The 22,753-nt window shown below is 37.2% G+C and overlaps 5 protein-coding genes across 7 annotated transcripts; 4 read left to right on the top strand and 1 right to left on the bottom strand.

Moving 5' to 3' along the window:
* The first annotated feature begins 737 nt into the window (after window positions 1-737).
* On the top strand, window positions 738-2,938 carry PHT4;6 (phosphate transporter 4;6). Its single transcript, XM_089613799.1, has 2 exons — window positions 738-1,159; window positions 1,274-2,938. The coding sequence occupies exon 2, from the start codon at window positions 1,407-1,409 to the stop codon at window positions 2,730-2,732; it is 1,326 nt and encodes a 441-aa protein (XP_089469925.1). The 5' UTR covers window positions 738-1,159; window positions 1,274-1,406; the 3' UTR covers window positions 2,733-2,938.
* A 692-nt stretch (window positions 2,939-3,630) lies between these two features.
* On the top strand, window positions 3,631-5,912 carry LOC149399435 (Tetratricopeptide repeat (TPR)-like superfamily protein). The gene has a single exon (XM_089611576.1). The coding sequence runs from the start codon at window positions 3,787-3,789 to the stop codon at window positions 5,650-5,652; it is 1,866 nt and encodes a 621-aa protein (XP_089467702.1). The 5' UTR covers window positions 3,631-3,786; the 3' UTR covers window positions 5,653-5,912.
* An 83-nt stretch (window positions 5,913-5,995) lies between these two features.
* On the bottom strand, window positions 5,996-11,118 carry LOC149399434 (Protein kinase superfamily protein). 3 transcript variants are annotated; one of them, XM_089611573.1, is made up of 4 exons: window positions 10,813-11,118; window positions 9,743-10,543; window positions 8,273-8,347; window positions 5,996-7,355 (listed from the first exon to the last, which is right to left on the bottom strand). In XM_089611573.1, exons 2-4 carry the CDS (start codon window positions 10,518-10,520, stop codon window positions 6,076-6,078), a joined length of 2,133 nt encoding a protein of 710 aa, XP_089467699.1. In that variant the 5' UTR covers window positions 10,521-10,543; window positions 10,813-11,118; the 3' UTR covers window positions 5,996-6,075. The 3 variants fall into 3 exon arrangements, with proteins under 3 accessions (XP_089467699.1, XP_089467701.1, XP_089467700.1); XM_089611575.1 differs by lacking the exon at window positions 10,813-11,118 and adding an exon at window positions 10,698-10,804; XM_089611574.1 differs by lacking the exon at window positions 10,813-11,118 and having other exon boundaries at window positions 9,743-10,679.
* A 4,597-nt stretch (window positions 11,119-15,715) lies between these two features.
* LOC149399433 (UDP-N-acetylmuramoyl-L-alanyl-D-glutamate-2, 6-diaminopimelate ligase) lies at window positions 15,716-17,335 on the top strand. The gene is made up of 5 exons (XM_089612925.1): window positions 15,716-15,900; window positions 15,991-16,043; window positions 16,433-16,612; window positions 16,694-16,780; window positions 16,857-17,335. The coding sequence occupies exons 1-5, from the start codon at window positions 15,844-15,846 to the stop codon at window positions 17,011-17,013; spliced, it is 534 nt and encodes a 177-aa protein (XP_089469051.1). The 5' UTR covers window positions 15,716-15,843; the 3' UTR covers window positions 17,014-17,335.
* A 516-nt stretch (window positions 17,336-17,851) lies between these two features.
* LOC149399432 (proteasome subunit beta type-4-like) lies at window positions 17,852-20,062 on the top strand. Its single transcript, XM_089613711.1, has 6 exons — window positions 17,852-17,993; window positions 18,099-18,175; window positions 18,560-18,689; window positions 18,819-18,978; window positions 19,073-19,258; window positions 19,561-20,062. The coding sequence occupies exons 1-6, from the start codon at window positions 17,944-17,946 to the stop codon at window positions 19,672-19,674; spliced, it is 717 nt and encodes a 238-aa protein (XP_089469837.1). The 5' UTR covers window positions 17,852-17,943; the 3' UTR covers window positions 19,675-20,062.
* The last annotated feature ends 2,691 nt before the right edge of the window (window positions 20,063-22,753 follow it).

The following is a 22,753-nucleotide window of genomic DNA, read 5'->3' as shown; positions in this document are numbered from 1 at the left end:
TCAACTATGTGGGCTTTATCAGATAAAAATTATGCTTATTAACGTGGTATTTGCATCTTATGTCACAAATTGACAATCCAATTGCAAATAAGTCACACGCAAAAATTTTAGAAAGTTTTAGCGAAAGATGAAGTGATTTTTAATGAGGTATTGTAAAAATTCAGAAGACGTGGCGTAACTAATAAAAAGATTAAATGATGAGAGAGGGTAATTTGAAATTTGCACATATGACACGAATGTAAATACGTGACACAAATGCAATTTTGACAATTTTGTGACACAAATGCAAAAACCCAACGAATTTGTGACATTGACGCAAATTTCCCCTTATTAAATACAAAATACGTGGGCCTTATTTTTTCTTAATTTTTTTGGGCCTTAAACCTAGGCTTACTTGACTTATCATATGGGCCGGCCCTGATTAGCAGGGAAGTGAAAATCGAGCAATTAATGTAGGCGAGGACGAGAGAATGAACAACTAAATTATGGATTTTATTTTGGGTAAAAAAAAGAAAACCTATCACGGTAAAAAAATTAAGTTAGTGTATAGTAATCTAAGAAAATGGTTAATATGACATTGTTTACTTGTTTTCCTTATATTCGTGGAAGACCGCGTCGTTTATAATCGACCAGGTCTGATCTAAATTTACTATCTCAACTACATTCCAATTGCTCTCTTTTAATATGGCTTCACCGTGAAATATGGCACGTCATTATTAATAAAAAAAAAAGAAAAAGGCTTCACGTCATAATATAGACTATACTTATTTTTTCTCTCTGTCTCATCTCATCTTGATTAAGTAAAATAATTGAATTCCTGGGGCACATTGTCTTATTATCAATTTAGTTGAAAGGTCAACCTTTCAATGGACTCCTAAATCTCAAAACCTCCTTCCACTTCTTCACGATCCCCATTGAGGCTTTCATAGCTGCCCGGCTCTGAAAAATCTCTCTCTCACTCCACATTTATCATCCATGGCTCCATAGCTGAGAACGAAGACCTCCACAACCAAAACGCCGTCAATGCCGTCTCGATTGCGCGCCTCTTTACCCGCTCGTTGACCTTCGAGCGCTCGGTTCACCTATCCTCTTCGAGATCATCATCGGGCGAGAGAAGCCATTAATTCCGACCTCATTCTCCGTCAAGCTCAAGTTCTCGGTTAGTCTCCTATCAAAACCTCCGTAATCCTGATTTCACACCTCTCTCTCTCTAGCGATTTCAAGACTAATTTGCCTGTTGCATCATCTCTGTCCGTTGAATTGAATTCGCTAGGGTTTCATTTGGGGAAAAATCTGTGTAAGACGAAACGAAACCGAGACTTAACCATCAGCACCACCGTAAAAATTCGATCGCCGATAAGAAACCAGAAATCGGTAGTAAATGCTCGTCCGAGTTTGGTATAACTATGAGGACGACGAGCTTCCCAAAGCGGTACCTGATCGTGATTCTGACATTCTTCTGCACTCTCGTCTGCTACGTCGAGCGAGTCGGATTCTCGATCGCCTACACAATCGCCGCCACAGAGTCCGGCGTGAGCCAGTCGAGCAAAGGGAAAATGCTCTCCGCTTTCTACTACGGCTACGCCTGCTCTCAGGTCCCCGGCGGCTGGGCGGCGCAGAAGATCGGCGGCCGGAAAGTTCTCCTCCTCTCCTTCGTCCTCTGGTCCGCCACGTCAGCCCTAGTCCCCCTTGACCCCGAACGAGTCCTAATCCTAGTCCTCGCTCGCCTCCTCGTCGGGGTAGCCCAGGGCTTCATTTTCCCATCCATCCACACCGTCCTCGCCCAGTGGGTCCCGCCGCACGAGCGGTCCAGATCGGTCTCGCTCACCACCTCCGGAATGTACCTCGGGGCCGCCATGGGTATGCTCTTACTCCCGAGTCTTGTCAAGTTCAAGGGCCCACAGTCGGTTTTCCTAGCTGAGGCCGGGTTAGGGGCGATTTGGTCAATTCTCTGGTTCGTCTACGCCACGGATCCGCCGCGGTCCGAGCACCCGAAAGCCACGGCCTCGGGTTTCGGCGAGGCTATGCTGTTACCCATCAAAGGCGGCGGGCACAGCAAGACTCATCACAGAGCCGAGAGCGGGTCGAAGATCCCGTGGAAGAAGATCTTGACGAGCTTGCCGGTCTGGGCAATCGTGGTGAACAATTTCACGTTCCATTACGCGCTCTACGTGCTCATGAACTGGCTCCCGACCTACTTCGAGCTCGGGCTCAAGCTCAGCCTCAGAGAGATGGGCTCGTCGAAGATGATGCCGTACCTCAACATGTTCGTCTTCTCCAACATCGGAGGCATGGCCGCGGACCACTTCGTGGCCAAGAGAATCATGTCGGTGACCAAAACCCGGAAGTTTCTCAACACCGTCGGGTTCCTCGTGGCCTCGCTGGCTCTCATGGCGATGCCCGAGTTCAGGACCTCGAACGGGGCGGTGATGTGTTCTTCGGTGGCGCTGGGGTTCTTGGCTCTCGGGCGAGCCGGGTTCGCGGTGAATCACATGGATATTGCTCCGAGATATGCGGGGATTGTGATGGGGGTTTCGAACACGGCCGGGACTCTGGCCGGGATTATCGGGGTCGATTTGAGCGGGAAATTGTTGGAGGCGGCAAAAGCTTCGGATTCAGATCTTTCGAGCCCAGAGACTTGGAGAGTGGTGTTCCTTGTGCCGGGCTTGCTCTGCATTTTTAGCTCTGTTGTGTTTTTGATTTTCTCAACTGGGGAGAGAATATTTGACTGAAAATTATTGTGTATCAACGACGTAGAGTTTAACAAGCGGCTGTTGCGATCCTATTCTTTTTATGTACCTGCTGAGAATGTTATTTTTTTTTCCTTTCTATGTCATGGTTATATTACGATTCAAGAAATAGTTTCTTGATTCTGAGCTTTTTGTTTTTATTATTATTTGTAATTGCTTATCCACAGAAAAGGAAGACTATAAATATACTAGACTTTGTTTGGGTTCTTTCACAATTACATCTCTACAATTGAAGAGTAAACCGGTCAAGCAAAACATTATGAGAGATCTCGAAAGGGTTAATCATCACGTATGCTTAAAAACGAGGGATTGCTTTCTTGATTCTGAGTTGTTGTTTTTCTTATTGGTTTACCGTAGAAAATGAGGGATTACGCATTTAACCTAGTAGACTACACCATTTGTTTCGGATCTTTCACATATGCATCTCCGAGACTCAGCAAAATATCAAGCGATATGAACATTTAATTATGGTTAGTGTTTTTTTTCTCCTCTAGATGTGGAAACGGTTTAATTTTGTTTTGGGGAAAAGAATAAATGAATTATTGACAAATAAATACAAAAAGAATTCTCGTTTCCCTCTCTTTTTCTCTCTTCCAAGCCCTTGACTCATTTTGCTTTAAACACCGCCTCTATCTCTAGAGACAATTTTGTAATAAGGCGTATGCGAGTCATAGGCACAAGTTGAATTATTTTCTTAATATTTTTATAATTTGAATTTTAACACGAGAGTACGAGACTATATATCATAAGTTGATATAATATCTTTACTTTCGACTTTTGATTCTGTGATACCTAATTAATCGTCAATTTATCGTGACAAAATCACCAATATGATATAACATATAATATTTATTCTTAATTATCTTCACATAGTAAATTAAACATTTTGCCGTAGGTTATTCACCATTTTTCACTCGACTCAGAGAGAGTAATCAGCCACTTGCAGTACCCATAATCATTTACTACCAAAACCAAACCGTAGCTATATTCCTTTTATTCCATCGTCAGACATGGAATTTCGTCTGATGGTTATAGAATGAAGTTCTGTTCAAAATTAATACGTAATACTACGTCTAAGATCGTTACACTAGCAAAGTCGGGTCAAATCGGTTGCGCTCGCAAGCTGTTCGACGAAATGTCCCAAAGAGACTCGGTTGCTTGGAACGCAATGCTCACCAGCTATTCCCGAGCTGGCCTTTACCAAGAAGCCGTAGCCATTTTCCACTGCCTGAGAAGCTCCGAAACCAGGCCCGACCACTTCTCTCTAACTGCAGTATTGAGCGTCTCGGCCGGTTCTTCTAATCTTCGGCTCGGAACCAAAGTCCACGCTTTGACTGTGCTTTTTGGGTACCGATCAATAACGCCGATTGATAACGCGCTGATTGACATGTACGGAAAGTGTTCGAGTCCTTCGAGCGCGAGAAGAGTCTTTGAAGAGACTAGTCTCAGGAATGAAGTGACATGGTGTTCTCTCTTGTATGCTTACACCAATTCTGGTCAGTTTGAATCTGCTAGTCGAGTTTTCTCGGAAATGCCAAAAAGGGTCGAGATATCTTGGAATATCATGATCTCCGGCCATGCAAGGCACGGAGATATGGAGACTTGTTTATCCGTGTTCAAAGAGATGTTGAAGAACTCTTTCGTCCCCGATCAGTGGACTTTCAGCTCTCTGATGACAGTTTGTTCCGAAAAATTGGAATTTCTATACGGAATTATGATACATTGCTTCATCGCAAAGAGCGGTTGGATCTCTGCCACCGAGGCGACAAACTCGATTATCAATTTCTATGCCGAAACGGGTCATCGCGACGAAGTCAAAAAGGTTATTACTGGTCCATCATGGGGCGCTATGATCGACGCAAATATGAAGCTTGGAGACACCGAAGAAGCGCTGCTGGCATTTAGACGATCCCCCGAGAAGAGCGTCGTTTCATGGACCTCTATGATATCTGGATATGCAAGAAACGGGCTCGCCGAACGAGCCTTAAGCTTCTTCGTAACCATGGTGAGGAGCGGGATCGAACCGGACGATTTCTCGTTCGGAGCCGTACTTCACGCGTGTTCGAGCTTGGCGGTTCTTGGGATCGGAACGATGGTCCACGGAAGTTTAGTACGGCACGGATTTGAAGCATATCTATACGTCGGAAATGGGTTAGTGAACATGTACGCGAAATGCGGGGATTTGAAAGGATCGACCCGAGCTTTCCGACAGATTCCTTGTAAAGACATAATCTCATGGAACGCCGCGTTGTTTGCGTTCGGTCTCCACGGGAAACCGACCGAGGTTATGAGATTTTACAATGAGATGGTATCGTCGGGGATGAAGCCCGACAAAGTGACGTTCGTCGGGCTTTTCATGACTTGCAGCCACTCGGGCCTGGTGGAATTAGGCCACGAGATCCAAGAGAGCATGGGATCGGATCACGGGCTTTCCCTTGAGACCGACCATGTTGCTTGTATCGTTGACATGCTCAGCCGTGGAGGTTTCTTAGCCGAGGCGAAAGAGCTCGCCCATAAGTGTTTGGGAAGGAATTCTCACGAAGCTTTGCTCGGACAATGTTTCGAGCACCGAGAGATACGATCTGGGACGAGTTTCGGAGAGGCTTTGAGGGTTTTGGAGCCGAGTAAAGAGATGAGTTATGTTGTGCTGTCGAATCTGTACTGTGCGAGCGGGCAGTGGAAAGACGCGGAAATGGTGAGGAGAGCGATGGCCGATGAAGGGGTCAAGAAAACGCCGGGTTGTAGCTGGATTGAGGTGAGAAATACGGTTACGACTTTTGTTGCAGGCAATCATCATAACTATCATGATCCACGCAAAGCAGAGCTGTATCATATGCTGAATATACTTGAATTTCAAATGAGGAACCCATGTTTCGTTGGTGCCCAAGGGTTAAATTCCTAACTGACCTAAACCTTTTTCTTTTACTGTTGACAATTGTATGTTGTCATGTTAAGATCAAAGAATTAAGAAAGGAGCAAAGGAGGTGTTTGTTTCTTTAACTTATTGATATGGTTATTCTGTTTCATTGCAGAAGATATAACAGTTCTAGAATGGTTACTTTGGTTATGTAACTACATGTTGAGAAAATCGACGTAACATGGTTTTTGTTTCGACCACAAACTTAACTCATCGTAGGATGATAAAAATGAGTCTAACTTTCGTGTACCAATATCTCATTCTCTTCGTGTACAAGTAAATATTTGGTGAATACAAGTAGCTTTCCCACGATATCGCATCATTTGAATTCATAAAGCGAAACGGGTAAACATATTTGTGATCGAGCATACAAAAACAGATAAGATACAGGTATAAATAAGCATATTGTCATCGAACTACATTACCGAGCAAGCTGTCCGCAGATGGCGAGCTCTGTTCGCCGAACCACGGGTCCTCTATGGAGACCGGAGAGCTTTCTCTCTCTTTCTCTACCGTGGGAACAAGGCCGTCGTTGTTCTTTTGCGGGACGAGAAGCCTCTGACTCCCGGCCCCGTTGATCTTGTTGCTTCCCATAGACTCGCTGCCATTGTACGGGGAAGAGCAAGAGGACACGATCGAGGACGGGAATACATTATCCTCCATTGTGGCCCACCCACTCCTCCTGATCTGCTCGAGCTCCTCCGCGGCCTCGACCATGGAGGGTCTCGTGTCGGAGTGAAAAGCAAGGCACCTGAAAGCGAGCTCCGCGACCTTGTTGATTGAGTAGAGAGTCCAAGCGTCCCTGTTCGGCTCGAGGATCGGGTCCACGATCTCGTCCACGCAGCCTTTCCCGATCCGATCCACGGCGAGCGCGGCCAAGTTGATCTCGCTCTGTGGCCGAGTGAAGTCCACCACTTTTAGCGCCGTTATTATCTCGAGAAGAACAACTCCGAAGCTGTACACATCGCTCTTGTCCGAGAGGTGGAAGTTCTGGTGGTACTGAGGGTCGACATAGCCGGGAGTCCCTTGCGGGGCCGTGGAGATGTGTGATATTTCCATGATTCCGAGACGGGAGAGCCCGAAATCGGCGACTTTTGACTTGAAGCTGAAATCCAAAAGAATATTGCTGGATTTGATGTCTCTGTGGTAGATGGGCGGGTTTATGGCTGTGTGGAGATAGGCTATGGCGTTGGCGGTTTCGGAGGCGATGGCGAGCCTTGTGGTCCAAGGAAGTCCTTTGCCCCTCTCTCTCTGGAGATGCTCGGATAAAGTCCCGTTCGCCATGTACTCGTACACGAGGATTTGCTCGCCTTGGTCGATGCAACAGCCCAAGAGACGGACCAGATTCGGGTGGCTCACAGAGGAGAGAAGCTTGATCTCGTTCATCACTTGGTCGATGCTGTTGTGGTCTCTGTACTTGATTTTCTTTATGGCAACCAAGTCGCCGCTGTGGAGTTTCCCTGAGTAGACCATGCCAAAAGCCCCGGTCCCGAGCCTCTGGCTCTCAGAGAAGCAATTTGTGGCTTTTTCGATGTCTTTGTAAGTGTACAGAGCAACGCTGCAATTGCCAGTGGCTTCGCTCAGAAGGCGCCTTGCGCTCATCCGGCTTTTCAAACAAGCGGATCGGCGTCGGACAACTTGCCATAAGAAAGTTATAAATGCCATCAAAATAGCTCCGCATATGATCCCTGATAATGAAGCCGATGTGGCATGTGTTACTTTCAAATTTATGTAGACAAAATTATACGCGGACTAATATATTTATGTGAAAATAGAAATATTAAAGTAAAAAATTACAGTGATGGGTATCTCTTCATCCCACTTATGATTCATACCATTTTCATCATCCTCTCCTTTACTAATCCCTCTTGTTACTAATGTATTCTATATTAACCCCTTATTACATCTACTCATTATTACATTTCTCATATAACCAAGGTCTCAAAAAAAATATTCCAAAAGCTTAACCAACATATAGCATCATATTATGGATTCACTAAACTATTAGCTCTAATAATCGAGAAGCGCAACGCAGGTATTCAGATCATATCAGTTTGATTGGTGGAAAAGCCAATTGAACAAAGGATTACTATTACGTATGTTCCAACTTAAAAGCTAAGAGGATGGTGCAATTTTTATACCAAATTTTAATTTTGTTGTAATTTTTACATCAAATATTTTCTTTTGATTTTACACAAAAGATAATATTTCAAAAATATGCTTTTAGTTTAATTGATTTTATTTAATTATCTTCTAAATCTATAACTAATCTAATACATATATTTTAACTATTTAATATGAATTAATTAGATTATAATAATGTTTAAACATTTGGTGTAATTGTCACACTAAATGAATAGTGTTGAACCAAATTTAGCGAAACACTATTTATTTAGTGTAAAAATTACACTAAATATAAAATGTTGGCATTACTATAAGAGCACCTCAACTTTATTCATGAAGTTCTAGATTTCTCCACTGAAGATAGTCTAAGCAAACAAAGGGTTTCCAAAATAAAAATCTTCAAAAAAATGAGGCTATATATTGTTCAATGTATTCATTGCTAACGCAACATAAGTAAGCATCAAAATATATTTATTATTACCTGCAATAAGGACACCAGTTTTGTTCGCTTCCCCGCATTGACCAAACAAGTATTTTTTTGGATTGCATTCTTTCACTGTGGGATCCCAAAGAAGTAATATATTAATTAACAATAGTAACCAAATTAACGTCTACAAATAGAAATCAGGTTGCTTAAGCTAAGTAGAATGTGAAAATGGATGTTCTTGGGTCACACATTGTCGTATAATCTACAAGAAAATGGTCAATAATCGGCGGAATTATATTCCTCTTAAAGAAACCTCTGTTTCTATTGACTTTTCAGAAGAAAAAACTAATTCAATTCAGACTAGGCTACTTACCCATGTGCAAAAACTTAACGTCTGTGTTATAATAAATAGGACAGAGGTTCTCAGGCTTCAAAGTTTTACAGTTGACTTTGGAAGTATTAATTAAACAAGTTCAACCACTTATCATTGTGTAAATCGATAAATAAATTGCTCATAAAAGTCCAACGATCTCTTTCTTAGTAGCTACATTTATTCTCTCGGCTATCAAGCTCTTCATAAGTTAAATAATCTCAACTTGGCATTATTAGAGTCACGACCACTTCAAGTCCCACAGAGGCCATAAGAGGTTAACACGTCTTAATTCCCGTTTAAAGTAGTTATTTAATATCACGCATCCCCTAATACCACAACTCTGCAAATTTTCTTTACAAAACAGTCCCTGTGAATTCCTACCTTTTGATCGATTTTCACCGGTTGAAATTTTAACTAATCTCTATTACCTTTTTTCTAGGGTACTAAATTTTATCACGTAGTTTAAAAATTTCACAATAATTAGTTTTGAAAATAACGTGAACTTTATTTATGCCACGTTTCTAATTTCTAACATGACACAGGCGTAACAAAAATTGTCTTGTACTCCAAAAACAAGTTATTTAGATTTTTAGACCATATTCTAAAAATAAATAAAAGTTTCCCGTTCCAAGAGGAAATCTTAGTCAAAAGAGTCGTTCAAATGAAAATTGATGGAGAAAAAGAAAATTCAAAAAAATTATGCGATGTGTTCAATTTTCCAAACAAGAGCCCCACAAACCGTGTACCTTTTCAAATTATAATTCCCATCGACAAAGGGAAATTAGGCCATCCACCGAAAATATATAATAATAAAAAATACTAAAATTTAATTAAATAAAAAAATATATAAAAAAAATAATATAAAAAACATACCGCATCTCGATAGAAAATTTTCACTATTGCTCGTGCAATTTCTAAAAAATTCTAAATCAATCCACCCCTATACTCAACTTAGAAATTCAACTGAAATTGAAAGTATGTTATTGTTTCTAATCTAATCCTGTATCTTTGATCAATGAAAAGTTTAAAAGCACTCCAAATCTTCAATTATCTTTTGTTTAGGGGCGTGTTATTGTATCCTAACAAAGTACAAGGGTATATAAACAAATTATAAATTTAGAACGAAACAGTGAAATAGCGAGTTGACTCACCTCCTTGACAACCAGAGCCTCCGATTCCGGCACCGAACCCATCGCCGTGAAAGCCTTTGAGACACTGACACCGATGCCCTAATTTTCCTCCGGGGAGAGTCACGTTCCGACACGAAGCGTTTTTGTGACAGCTCTGATTGTTACACGGACCGTTCATCCACCATTTAAGCTCGAGCCTCTGAAACTCGAGCGAGTTCGGCGAGTCGACCGAGTCGGCGGCGATCGATGCGAACAAATACTTGCACGGAGCTTTTTTCACCTCCGCGAAATCAAGCACATCCAGAACCATAGCCGAGTTTTTCTCCTGTGAGAAGCATCTCAGCGACTCGTCGGAGCTCTGATTCCCCGAGCCTCCGCAATTGAAACTCAGATTTAGCCTAGTCTCAAACAAGCTCATCGGTAAAGCACAGCTATTGTTGGAAATCCTGTTACTACAGTTCCGGAGAAGAAGACTGTTCTCGGAGCTCAATCCATGGTGTTTCCCAAACAGAGGCGCAATCGACGCGATCGGGCGATTGCACTCGGCAGCGATATTGACGGAGGCGCTGTGAGCCGTAATGTTGATCTCGAACTCGCCGATTCGGATTCCGCCGGAGCTCGTACAGTTCAGCCGGATTTCGCAGTCGTCGGAGAATCCGAACGGGAAAGGCACCACATTCGTTGAGCCGCCATGTTTGCAAGACCTATTGCAGGTCTGATTCCGAGCACTCGTCGAAGAAATGGCTATGGAAATCGAGATTGCGAGAGTGAAAAACAAATTCGTATAACGCGATATCATTCTATTTCAGAAATACCTCGCTTCTGCAACAAATAAAAAAAAAAAAAATTAATAATAGACATGAAGCCTTGTCAGTAGGGTTTTGAAAATTTGAGTATCGATGCACTAATTGCAATCCAAGAATTGAATTCGAGAATGCCGTTGGGAAGCCATCTAAAGCAATAACTGCACCATCACCTGTGTCTTTCTGTTTCGTGAGGTGAGGTAAATGAATCCATAAATATAATTTCTATGAATTAAATGAAATGGTATTTATTTCTCGAGCTTTATTCTTACTATCTAAATTATTTACCTCGAAAGCTTTTGCAAAATTGTAAGATTTATCTGCTACTTCATTCAACATCTGAAATACGTGAAGATAACGGAAGAGGAAAACATAGAAGCCTCTGAAGAAAAGTAAATATCTATTCTCTGCTTTATATTCGAGCGCAAAATTCCATTGTTCTAAAACTTCATGACGTTCGTCAACAAAAACTTTAAATACTGAATAATAAAGAGATAAAGGTAAAGCCGTGCTGTGATTCTAGAGAGAGAAGACTAAATAAATGCCACTGGAAAAGAAAGCGGATTTTTTTTTTCTCCCAGTTAATTACAAGGAAATTATCTGACAGAAAGACCCTTGTAGATGGCATGAAATTGCATTCAAGACAGGTTTTTTTTTCCTAATTCCAAGTCAGCAAGTAATTAAATAATTTGTTTGACCAGCGCAAAGGGTTGTCTGCGTTCTGGGCCTTCTGGCAAAGATATGAATGAACTCCATTTATTTATAATTATATTTTTCTTTGGATGATACAGAATTAGAAAGAAACAAAACATATACATGTCGGTTATTATTATAAATTTACAACATAGGATTCAAATTCGATTTGTTTTAATTTATTTCATTTGTAATGTGTAGTTTGATATTGATATTGAGAAACATAGAAAAAATACTTTTCTTTTCCTTTTTTAAAATAGTGGGAGTAATAAGATGGGTCCAACTCTACCGTATGACCAAGCTTCTGGGTCCCACTTATTTTTCCTTTCTGTAATGCCAAATGAATGTTGGGCACGTTACACGTATGAACGAACGAGCCTGCTTAAATAATTTATTTTGACTCAGATTAAAAAAAAATTAAATTACTTCAAATAATTAACAAATTGATAATATTTATACTTTTAAATTAAATTGCTATATAACCAACCTTTATTAAATAATTGATAAATATCTAATGATTACGTGGATGAAAAACCATCTTCCATTAATAACTATTGTCTTGTGATTATTTACCAAATATTTACTAAAATTGAATAAATAACAAATCATATACGTGAATATGACTATATATTTATTGGATCTTTATTATTTTCACTTTGCAATTTGTATTTATTCTTTCTTTTTAGGATTCCAGAAAGAAAGATCAAGTGGTTGTTGTCCATTTGATACTTGTCTCTTTGTGTATGTATACATGATTAAGAGATCATGAATTCAACAATGCCGTACGGCATATAGAAATTAGGACCTAAATAGAGACCCACATAAGAAGGTAGTTCAATTTATTCAAGGAAAAAAAAAGGTAGTTCAATAATAACGATTTGGTTTTTGATAAAAAAAATGTTTTATTTGACTATTAAAGTAAAAAAGAGCAACTGATTTTTCGACTTTATAGTTTACTTTATATTTCTTTTATTTCCAACATTCTTAATTAATCTTCCGCCTCCAAAATCAGTATTAAAGCTTATTTATCTTTCTTTTGTTTTTTCCCTTTCTTGTTTTAGTTTTTGCAATGTGGCCGAAGAAATGGTTCAACATCAAGAGCGAAGCCGATGACTTTCACGACGTGACGTCGTTAATGGAGTTGAGTGAATGAACACATTTGAATTTGATTCAAATTGTTTGAATGACTATGCGATCAAAATATTTTTGGTTTTTAAATATGATCCGTCAAATTCCTTCGTTTCGTTTTTGTGACTCTTATTCTCTATTTCTCCCTTTTTCGTTGTGTTTGAATGTTCGGAATGGGAATTGCTTTCATTTTATTTTTAATTGACACCAATAGTAATAATCTCATGGTCATTTACCAAAATCAACCTAAAACTAAAATTTGACACATCTATCAATAATGCACTCATACAAAGATTTGTATGCCCCTTATTCCTGTTTAATTCATTTTGAAAATATAAAATAAATTGCGGTCTTTGAAGCGCACAAGTGCGGACGAGTCGCTTGTCGTGGAGCGCAAATAAAATTGGCGTGCATAGTGATCTGTTACCGTTCCGGTCAATAAATCAAGTGTGTTTACAGAGAAACCTCCCATTAAAATCGTGAAAAGGGTTTGTTGATGAAATAACATCACACGTAATCGCTAATCATTTTTTTCATCGCAAACTTTCGTTTACCATCACTAATAAAATCTTATTCCTAAACCTATCGCAAACCATCGCTGAGTCTGACCGTCGCATACCATCGCTAATAATGTTTAAATATCTTCGCAAAATTATACGAGTCTCGTTATTAACCTCATCGCAAACTATATTTATTAGTCTTTGACCATCGCTAAAATCCCAAAAAAATATGAAATCATCAAATGTCCACCAAAATACCAATTACACCTAAAAAAATTATAATCTCGTACTAACCTACCTAATCTAAACAATTTATACAAAATAAACTTCAACTATATCAATTCTTACCTTTTTGCCATGTTGATGTTTCAGGGTGCCAGAGATTAGTTGTGCATTGCAAACTGATCCGTCGCAAGTTGTTGCAGACTGTCGTAGGGCGTCCCAAACCCTCGTGATCGGTTGGCCGAGAGAGAGAGAGAAATGAGAGAAAATAGTCTTAAATTTTAGATATTTTTAATAGGAAGCCCAATCATAATATTTTATTAATTTTAAGATTTAAAAAATGAAATTTCTTTTCAGAAAATAAAATCACCGAGGCCAAAACCCTTAAAATTGACGTGATGCTAAACCTAGCTTGTTGATAAACTTTTAGGGAAAAAAAAGATTTGCTAAAAAGAATTGTTTAAGATGATCATTACTGGATAACTTTTTAAATTACTATTTAGTATTAAGAGATAGCTAGTTGTTCTAGACTTTTTTTTTTCTTTCTAAGTTGTCATTTGTTACTAATTTCTTAAAAATACTAATCTTGCGAATCGTCTCACGTCTACAACTATATGAGAGAAAAATAATATTTTTTAAGCAATAGGACTAGAAATTTCTTCGCCATGAAGAACCGTGTTAAACATTTCAAAAAGGGAAACTATGAATGGGGTCTAGTTCAATGAATTTTTCCTTTTGTATCAAATGTTATAAAGAAAACAACAATATATTAGATTACTTCATATATGTACTTAATAAAATTAAATTGTGGAGTACGTCAAATGCAAACTTTGAAATCTGTTTTAGCTTTTCAAATTTTTGTTCAAAGATGTTCATGTCTCGTTTAAAACTATATGTTGACCAGTACTTGCAAGTGTTGCAAGTTTTAAATCAAGGCAGATAATTGGCGCACTTAGCTAAAAGACAGATAATTAATTTTTATTTTGAAAATCATGGCTATTATATCTTAATTTAGGTATTTTAAATTTTTATTTCTTGATCATAAGATCAAACACGTGAAAATCACCAACCAAGCCAGACTGTGACATATATCCCTTCTAGTGTACAACCCTTTTGGATAATGATAATTTCCAACACATAAAACATAATTAAGAGGGATAAGAAGAAGAAAAAATAACCATAACCCGCTTGCACTAATGTTTATAATATACATAATCAAATAAAAATGTTGACCAAAAACAAAGTAGATATGCATTAAAAGCGCAAAAAAAAAAAAAAAAAATCTACATAGCAAGTCGCCATTTTAGGTTCAAAGATCATCTCGTCTTAAGATTTATATTTGGCTACCAGTATTTCAACGACGGTTTTGGGCAATATAATGGATGAAGAATTTATTAGATACTTACTTCTTTTTTATTTTATTTTTTATTTATTTGAAGATACTTTAATGCTTTGACTTTTGTTGATATAGATATAAATACAATGGGCCAATGAGACGAAAACACTTGTATTGCCGTATAGCCGAAATAGTGGACTTGTGGGGTCAACACCTTGAGGATTTGTTGACCCTCGCAATTATCTTTCTCTAATTCATCATGATGGCTTTGATTTTATTTTAGGTAGTTGTTATTGTTGATTTGTCTGAAGACTTTAGTGGGTAATTAACCAATTTCATGTTGATTATCAAAATGTCAATGACAGAAAACTCACTAAGCTCCACATGGGTTTAAGATTAATTTAAGGATAACATTAGACCAATTTATTTTATGTTAAATGGAAACAAGAAACTTGAACTCATAAATTATCGACTTGTCTACCGCTATTCAAGCTACATAGATAGTTATTTTCGTCGATGTTTTTTTTTTTTTTTTTTTTTTGGAAAATATTAAGAGTATCCTTTGTGTTTAATCGGAATACGAGATTTATCTTTTCGATTTCTAAAAATGTCAGACATATACATTCAATTTAATATAAATGATATATAACTCCCCTAAAAAATGTTATATTACAAATATCATCATTTTCGTTCATTTTTTACAAAAAAATAATTTGAACTACCCAAAATACCCTTAATAGAATAAATATTTATTTAATATTTTATTAAAAAAATCAAAATCTCTCTTTATAAAAAAATACTTAACTTTTTATAAAGAAAATTTTTCAATTTAATTTTTTTGTATATAGAATAGAAAATGAATTATTTCATTAATGGTATTTTGGGGAGTTCAAATTTTTTTTTTTTTTTTAAAATAAACGAAAATGGTGATATTTGTAATATAACATTTTTTTAGGTAAGGTATATGTTATTTAAATTAAACTGAAGGGATATGTCTGATTTTTAGAAATCGAATGTATAAATCTCGCCTTTCAATTAAACACGAGGTAATACTCTTGATATTTTCCATTTTTTTCATTCTTTTTAGTGTTTATAATATCATTTAATTTTTTTTAACTGTTTACGAAGAGTGGTTAGTTTATCATTTCAATTTCAAAATCTGTTATTTGTGAAAGTTTTCGAATGACCAGCGCGAAAAATCGATATATGCGGAATATCTCTTTTGATTTTGGTTATTCCGTGTAAGGGAAGCCCAGAAAAAGGCCCATTAGAAGCCCCAGAAAAAACATCGGTACACTTTCACTTTGATCCCTCGTCATCTATCATCTTCTCCTATTCGAACCAACGCTAAACCCATGCCTGGCTTTCTTTACATCTTAAAACCCTAAATCGAATTGAAAAAATAAAGTTAAGGAAGACGGCACAGAATACAGCTCGCAAATGTCGGACAACAAAGATTATGATTCTGACGCTCCCGAGGAATTCACTGCCGACCAGGTTTCTTCGCGTTTAAATAAGTTTTTATTTATTTATATGTAGATAAAATTATACAAAGATTTCATTCGTGTTGTTTCTTTCGGTCTGCAGGGATTTCAGGAAAATAAAGAGATTACCAAAGTTCAGGAGGCCTCAAAGGCTAGGTATGTTTTCCTATAACGAGCTTCGTTTTGTTTCATAATAGAAATTGTTTTTTTTTTTATTTATTTATTAGTTTTTTGGGGCGAACTTATGAAATTATTGAGAGTCGATTGTATGGAGTTTAAGAGTTAGGTCATGCATGCTTAGATTTATCTTTTCAATTTTTTGGTTACAAAATGAACTCTTTCGAACAAACAAGATAGGTTATGGCACAAACAATTTTTTTAATTTAATATTGTTGAATGCATTACTCTTGGGAAGTGTGAAATTTGTAATGAACGAGTTAGGGATAAAATTGGAAACCCTCATCAGCACAATAATGCGTAGCTTTGTTATAGTTTTCAGCTTAGGGGATTCGATTTTGATAGAATTCGTGTATCAAATTGTGTAGAGTTCTTCACGAGAGCAAAGAGCGACGCAGACAATGGGCTCTAAAGAGAACACCGAAACCAGCCAAAAAGGATGAAAGCGTTAAAGATGTCACCGAGGTTAAAACCGCGAAAGAAAAATCCAGTGGTAAAGCAGGAAAGCTTCCAGATGAAATTGTCCAGTTCATCACTGACAATGAGAAGTAAGTCTAAGTCTTGTGTATAACTCTGTGTAGTTATAGGATGTCTTGAGACTGACTGTGGGCTGTGCTTGTTTTTACCAGGAAAGTGTTCTTGTCAGACTCTGAGGATGATGAGAAGTCTGAAGCTAAGAACACTTCCAGAAAGAAGAGAAAACCCAAAAGCTCAGGGTGAGAATCTGAGAATCAAGCTTGAAACTTTGAGTTTAAATTGAAATTATAGCTTTTGATTTGAGATGCTTTTCAGGGTCTTGGTCCTAAACGAGATATCAATGCCTGAATGCGCGGTGAATTCTATGGATTTCTTGAAGAAGAGGAAAATGCAAGTGCCGAGATCAGATGCGGTGCTGAAGAACTCCAATCAAGCTCTGCGACTTCTCTCTTCTTCTAGCTTGTTAAATTAATGACAGGAAAAGCTTAAATACTCAACCATGTAACCTTTTTGCCAAGTTTTTCCCTGATAATTTGCTTTACTAAATATAGCTCTTTGCTCCATAGAGCAACATTTTTTTGCAAGTGGTGAATGGAATTGGGGGATGATGGTAGTTCTCATTAGTTGACCAGTTCTCCGTTCGAACAAGTGGATGGTTCTTTGGATGCGCTTGAAGCCAAACTGAAGGACTGTTCTGGGGAAATATAGAAATTAGGGCTGATCATAGGCTTCCAGACAGAATCGGAATTTTGTTCTGGAAAATTTTAAATCTGGTCAAATTGGAACATAATGTCGCCGGACGGATTTTGGTATCACCGTACCCGTATTGATGTGATCTTTTTTTTAAAAAAAATTAAAATTGATTTGTAGTGGTCATCAAAGGTTTTAATTTGATGATTTGTAAGTTAAAGGTCTTGAATGCAAATTTTCATGAGATATGTTAGAACCGTTTTGATTTAATTTTTTTTTCTTCTAAACTATAGTAAACTTCTTACAAGTTGAGAATAATCAGATGAATAAAACAGAGATATTTTATCTAGAATTCATAAAAAAAAACTATTTTGAATAAAGCTAAAGGAAGAAGAGCTGAAGAATACATTGATCTTTTATTGGACGGAATTTAAAAGTTACAAAATAACTTAATTAAGGGGAGCGAAATCAAATTATTCATTAAACGTGGAATTCTTCCGCTTCTTTCCCATCAGTGAAACTTGACAGCTCAGCAGAAAGAAGTCTGTTGGGTTTATATAAATCAGCGGAAATGGGCTTTTCAACACTAGGCCCAGAGCTAAAGCCATTTCTCTTCACTTTCCAACCCCAATTGCCTTGTTCTTTTCGTCCCTCTCTCTCTCTCTCTCCGAAATTCCCTGTTTCGGTACAGACTTGTTTTTTAACCTTATTGATGTCGTTCTCTAAGCACGGAAGTGAGAGCTCCGATTCACAAAGAACTCTGTAATACTTCTTGTTATTTCTGTTGCTCATTCAAATTAGAATACATGAATGTTTGTGAGTACGTTTCCAATTGCATTCGATTTCATGATTATTGTTTTATCTTAGGTCTCCATATGTTACCGGGGCGTCTGTAGTCGCGCTCAAGTTCAAAGATGGGATTTTAATGGCCGCTGATATGGGAGGTCAGCTATATTGTCATGCTGTTCCGGTATCAATCAATAAATTAGAGTAAAATATAAAGTTACCTCTGCAATTGCAATACGATGCGAAATAATGTTTTTGTGTATCAAGATTGAGACTTCCTTTTCATTTCCCATGGAGCTTCTGTGTTCTCGAGAGTGGATATGTTGGGGGATTTTCCTCAATCTGTAACAAGAGCTTATGTGATATATACTTTGGTTTTTTTTCATCTCCATCTGATTATGTGTGCTTAGCATCTTTCATTTCAGTAAATGTATCATTTTATCATTCGTTGGAATTTAATGGCTTCATATTTTTTCTTGGCATTGACGCAACGATATAATTTCTTTTTTCATTCATGTTCATGTCATTGATGATGAAAACAGGGTCGTATGGATCGACTCTTCGGTATAAGAGTATTGAGAGAGTCAAGGCTGTTGGAAAGCACTCCATTATCGGTGCAAGTGGAGAGCTAAGCGACTTTCAGGAGCTGATGCGTAAGCTCGACGAGCTCATGTAAGCTAAGCATTCGTAATTTAGACTTTACTGTGTTATGTTAAAACCATCTACAAGCTTTTATGGCTTGCATATCTCCTTTTGGATTGCTGATCCTTAGCTTCTTTGACTCGGCTGTAATGATTTTAGCCTATACGATAACATGTGGGATGACGGAAATTCATTGGGCCCGAAGGAGGTTCACAATTATCTGACCAGAGTGATGTACAACCGTCGTAATAAGTTCAATCCTCTTTGGAACACCCTCGTCCTCGGCGGAGTTAAGAAGGGACAGAAGTACCTTGGGACAGTGAGCCTCGATATTGACCATTTTTTTTTTGTTTCGACAACCATACCCATTTTGTTACGTATTAATTATCTGTTTTTGAAATGTTTTTAACTAGGTATCCATGATTGGTGTGCACTTTGAGGACAACCATGTTGCAACCGGATTCGGAAACCATCTTGCAAGGCCTATTCTTCGTGACGAGTGGCGTGAGGATTTGAGTTTTGAAGAAGGTGTGACACTATTGGAGAAATGCATGCGCGTTATCCTTTACCGCGATCGGTCTGCTGTCAACAAACTTCAGGTTTGGCTTCTTGTTCATGTCCTCCATTATGATCTCAGATGGACTGTATTAATTATTTCACCCTAGCTTGACTCTAGGATCGGGTGGGATTCACTAAGGTGCATTGTCCCTTCTATTTCCAAACCTGAAAAAACACATGGTCAAATCAGTTTGTAGTACAACTCTTCGGTTTCACTGTCTACAATTGCGTCGTTGCCCTTTTTTCCTACTCGAACAACGACAATCAATTTGTAGTAGCGATGCTCGTTAATACTCCTCTTTCAGGGGATCAAAACTTATGTTTTAAATTTTGCAAACTGTAGATCTCCAAAATCACCGAGGAAGGTGTGACAATCTCACAGCCTTACTCGTTGAAGACATTCTGGGGATTCTCAGCCTTCAACAACCCAACTGCGGGTGCCGAGGGATCATGGTAGATGAGTGGCTGGATTGCTGAACTTTTCATAGCCTCATTTTCTTGACATATGTGGGGTTGTAGGGACAGATATTGGTCTGACTAGGATAAAATTGAAGTCCGGTCTGTGTTTTCTGTTTCTGGAACCATGAGCTTTCGGTTATCGAATCAAATTATATGTTTAAAACTCTTTTGCTGGTTGTTGACACAGACTTGGGAAAGACATCCATATATTAAGATCAGCTTTTAAGAACTACTTGATCATCTCCTTTAATGTGTGTTTTGTTTACTGGTTTTGTGAATTTCTCTTATGTTCCGTTTCTCGACTTTTGCGATGTAATGTAGCTAGCTCATTCCAGTGTTTGAGATTTTGCCAAATAATTAATGTATTATTCACCTTTTATTTATAATTAATGTTTCTCAGAACTTCATTTATAATTCATGTGAAGAACAAACTCGTGTATTATATATATATATATATATATATATATATATATATATATATATATATGTTTTTAAGAATATGTTAAAAAAAGCAGCGTACATAAAAAAAATATTGTGTAGTCTCGTAAAAAGAAAAGAAAAAGAATAGCAATGAGAGAAAACCAAATGGAAAAAAATCCCACATGTGTAATCTCCAACGCCTACGGTAAAAAATACTCGGTTTTTATTTAATTAGATCCTTTTAGCACTTCAATAACATAATAAATTAAGTCATCTCTCCGACATTAATAAAAAAAATGTGTAATATAGTTATTTTACGAATTAGAACATAAAAATAATTATTTTATATTTGAAATTGAAAATAAGTTTTATAATTTATGTGGTAGCTAGTTTGGTCTAGTGATAATCCCACATATAACTCGGTTGAGAGGTCTTGGGTTCGAGTTTCATGGGCTGCATAAATGTATGTCCATTTACAAGTGAAAGATTTATCTTTTTTCATATTAATGCACTTATACTAAAATTATGTAATACTGAACAATAGTGCCATATGCGCTTTGCACTGCTAATATATCATATAATCTTGGTTAACATGGTCACTTCTTATAAAAAAAAAAAAAAAAAACCTTTCAGAATTTAGCATGATGAATTATATTGTTTATATTTTTAATATATTCCTTTGGTGTTGAAATGTGTAATAGGATCAAAGATAATACATCAAATATAGTGCTGTTGGAGTGTTTATTCGAGGAGAATAGAAAAGTAAAATTATTACAAAGACTCGGAATAAAGAAGACATTTCGTTCATTAGTGGAAAATTAAATCTCTAGATGCTGTGTTTTAAGTTTATAAGTCATTTCAGGGCCTCCTTGGCGTCAATAGTAACATGTCTCTTCTTGTTTCATTTATGTAATTAAAATCTTCTGGAAAAAAAAAAGTACACTCGAAACAAGAAAGGAAATAAGCCATCTAGCTAGTTTCAACTTTCAATACACTAATTAAGATTACACCCATTGACTTGTCTTCTCAATATAGAAGAACTTGACTCTCCAAGGAAAACAGAGAGAATGAGAGGTAATTAAGGAAAGGAAAAAGCGTCGTTCTGGTCGAGCCACGTGTGATCATGAAGAACCGAGTCACTGCGAAAAGCACTTCTGGCTTTGCTCAATAAGCTCTTGTGTTGACGAATGCGTTCGAGGACTTCTTCTTTGGTGAGAGCTTTCGAGGATTTCAAATAAAGCTGCCTTGTGACCATCGCTACTTCGACAAGATCTCTGTCATCTTTTGAGTCACTCACCATTTGAGCCCTCTTTTGTGCATCCATGGGATTCTCTGGATCTTAAGAGAGTGTCAAGAAAAAACAAGGTGTACTGACTTGAGAATGTTACAAAATGAAAATATCACTCTTACTTATAGGGAAAAAAAATATAAAAGAGAGAATTGGCGGTTTGCCATTGGTTTTTTGGGTTTCTTCAATCACTTATTTGTGAGTGGTTTTTGGGTTATCATAGGCTATAGCCAATGGTTTTATTTTTAGGTGCTGTGTGGTTCTGACGTGTGGGTTTCTGAGCTTTTATTTTGAGCGTGACACGAAGCAGCTTAGTTTTGCATTGGGATATACTAATTGGTTATGTATGTATTATTGTCCTATAAGAAAAGAGCAATAATGCAGTAGCAATAAGATCCTTTATTACTATTTATTTACTTAACAGTTGAGCACTAGAGCGAATACTATATTAGTTCACGTCAAATTGTGGTTTCAGATAGCACACGCAACAAAATCAAACCTAATTCTCTCAGTATCCCCTTGAATATTTGCTGTGGGTAGGCTAGGATCTAGGTGGAGGCCAGCGGGGGCTCGTGCCCCCACTCGGATCGTCGGGAAAAAAATTTATAAATATAATTTTTTTGTATATATTTACGCTTTTATTATACTAAATAATACATTTTACCCAAAAGATCTTGAAACAACCTCTGGCCTAATGATAAGTGTGTTTTGCTAAAGAACAACTATGTCTACATCCAGGGTTCGAAACTCAATCTTGTAGTTTTTGGGTTATAGTATTATATGTACAGAAATGGAATGATGTGTAAATGAATTTAAATATTAGTATACTTTATTACTCATAATAGTTTTCAAAATTTAGCTTAAAAAAACAACAGTAGATTATTTTATATGTTTATGCCTCAAGTTGAAGTAGAGCTTGATAAGTAAATAAAAAATAGAAGACCGGTGGTTAGTTGATATCTCTCGGATCTCAAATTCAATGCTCAATTTGAGCATTTTTAAACTTTTATGATCTTATTATTATTATTATTATTATTATTATTATTATTATTATTATTATTATTATTATTATTATTATTATTATTATTATTAATATATAGATATATGTGTGTGTGAAAGATATTTACATAGTTTATATTTTTAAATTTCTGCCATGCCTATTTTACATTTCACTTATGTATCTTTATTTCATATAAGATTTAATAAAATTATAAACGCATTTGAAGTTGAATGATAATGTTATTTTTCTCTTTTTAAAATAAACCACACAGATAACGTTAACCGTCATTTTTATTGATAAATTTGAAAAATTAAAATATATACAGAACATGATATTTAATTATAATTATGCCCCCTCTGAGTTTCTTAT

Source organism: Urtica dioica, chromosome 4 (genome assembly GCF_054948205.1).
Source record: "Urtica dioica subsp. dioica isolate 48M chromosome 4, U.dioica_male_clone48M_v1_H2, whole genome shotgun sequence".
NCBI classification, from domain to species: Eukaryota; Viridiplantae; Streptophyta; class Magnoliopsida; order Rosales; family Urticaceae; genus Urtica; species Urtica dioica.
The sequence above is the reverse complement of the archived record's forward strand: the minus strand, read 5'-3'. Positions and strand labels throughout refer to the sequence as shown.